Source organism: Nanorana parkeri, unplaced genomic scaffold, assembly GCF_000935625.1.
Source record: "Nanorana parkeri isolate BGI_ZX_2015 unplaced genomic scaffold, ASM93562v1 scaffold2894, whole genome shotgun sequence".
In the NCBI taxonomy this organism is placed as follows: Eukaryota; Metazoa; Chordata; class Amphibia; order Anura; family Dicroglossidae; genus Nanorana; species Nanorana parkeri.
The window spans coordinates 35,349-37,006 of NW_017309162.1; the positions used below are offsets into that span (position 1 = coordinate 35,349).

The 1,658-nt window shown below is 54.5% G+C and overlaps 1 protein-coding gene across 1 annotated transcript in view; it reads right to left on the reverse strand.

The window, feature by feature from the left end:
* Positions 1–1,535, reverse strand: part of LOC108802486 (NF-kappa-B inhibitor epsilon-like) — a 14,225-nt gene extending 12,690 nt beyond the window's left edge. The window contains exon 1 of the mRNA XM_018574347.1: positions 1,045–1,535. Within this exon, the coding sequence (XP_018429849.1) occupies positions 1,045–1,535 (491 nt within the window). The remainder of the gene's footprint in view (positions 1–1,044) is intronic.
* Positions 1,536–1,658: the final 123 nt, after the last annotated feature.

Here is a 1,658-nt window from a genome sequence, read left to right on the forward strand (position 1 = left end):
CTCTGTACAGCGCTGCGGTATATGTCAGAGCTATATCAATGAATAAGTGAGTATCTGTGGGGAAGGACATTAGATTGTAAGCTCCTCTAGTATAGAGACTGATGAACTGGCTCAGTGTTCTCTGTACAGCGCTGCGGTATATGTCAGAGCTATATCAATGAATAAGTGAGGAGCTGTGGGGAAGGACATTAGATTGTAAGCTCCTCTAGTATAGAGACTGATGGACTGGCTCAGTGTTCTCTGTACAGCGCTGCGGTATATGTCAGAGCTATATCAATGAATAAGTGAGGAGCTGTGGGGAAGGACATTAGAGTGTAAGCTCCTCTAGTATAGAGACTGATGGACTGGCTCAGTGTTCTCTGTACAGCGCTGCGGTATATGTCAGAGCCATATACATGTAAAATAAGTGTGTGACTGAGGGGGGACATTAGAGTGTAAGCTCCTCTGGTGCAGCAATGAAAGCACACGGGCCCCTCACACATGGCAGCGCAGGGTGGTATGGTATGCTCTATCACAGGGGCGCCGTGCTTGGCGCCCCCTTTGGGGGTTCTCAGAAGCAGGGGGGTGCTGGGCCTTCATAGTGGGCGGCCTGGTACGCTTTCTGTCGATGAGGAAGGCGGGGGGAGAAAGTCTTCTTCTTACTTCTAAGTGAACTTTCACTTTAAGAGTCACTCGGCTCGCTTCCCACGCGCTCTGTGAAACCCCAAATCACCCGCCAGGGTGACCCACATACACTGGGCGTGGGACTCCGACCCGTGTGAACTCTCCATGATGCAAAGTGTGAGGTGCGGGTATCGATATTCACAGAGCCGTATTACCAGTATACCACGCCACAGGATGCCCACCATGGCACAGGAGGTCCGTTCACAAAGTGATCATGTGACCAACATGTACCCCAACATTTATTAGTCATTACCCCGTCACCTAATAGCCACTCACTGGTTTGGGGGGGCATGCTGGAGTTTTTTTTTCCTCCGTCGCCATTACCATTATACAAAACACCCCCCTTATGTACTACGCAGGGTACACGGCAGCTTTACTCACGTGTCGCCCTCTTCTGACAGGTAGGTGAAGCTGTTGATGTGCTCGGTGCTCAGGCTCCTGGTGACCCCCCTGGGTGGAAGGCCGGCAGTCTGTGGGTCGGGTTCTGTGACGGCGGAGGGTATATCCTCGTCAAGGGGCACACTGCCAGTCTGTGGAACTCTCTCTGCCACCAGGACGGCCGGTTCCTCAATCAGAGTCTGTGGGGTGGGCTCTGTGCCCGCAGGGCAGCTCTCGGGGTGCCCGGCAGTGGGCAGGCCCTCAATGATGGAGGCGGATCCATAGGAGGAGTCTATACGCTCGGTGTCCTGGGCCTCGACCTGCTGCTCGATAGTTTTGGACTGGTGGGGGAGGGAGGACTCCGGATTGGAGGTTCCTGGAAATCGGGGGAGACCTTCATCCTGGAAAGACTGCAGAGACTCCTCAAGGCCGGAATCAAAGCGCGGATCCTCTGGGTGGAGTTCGAGGGTCTTCCCCGCCCACTCCTCCGACATGGTCCAATCACAGGAGAGCCGCCTGGAAGAGGGAAAAAATAATCAGCCCAACGTCAGAGAAACAGCAACTATATCAAGGGGACCCACACCGACCGCACGCTACACGGGGGGGGACCCACACCG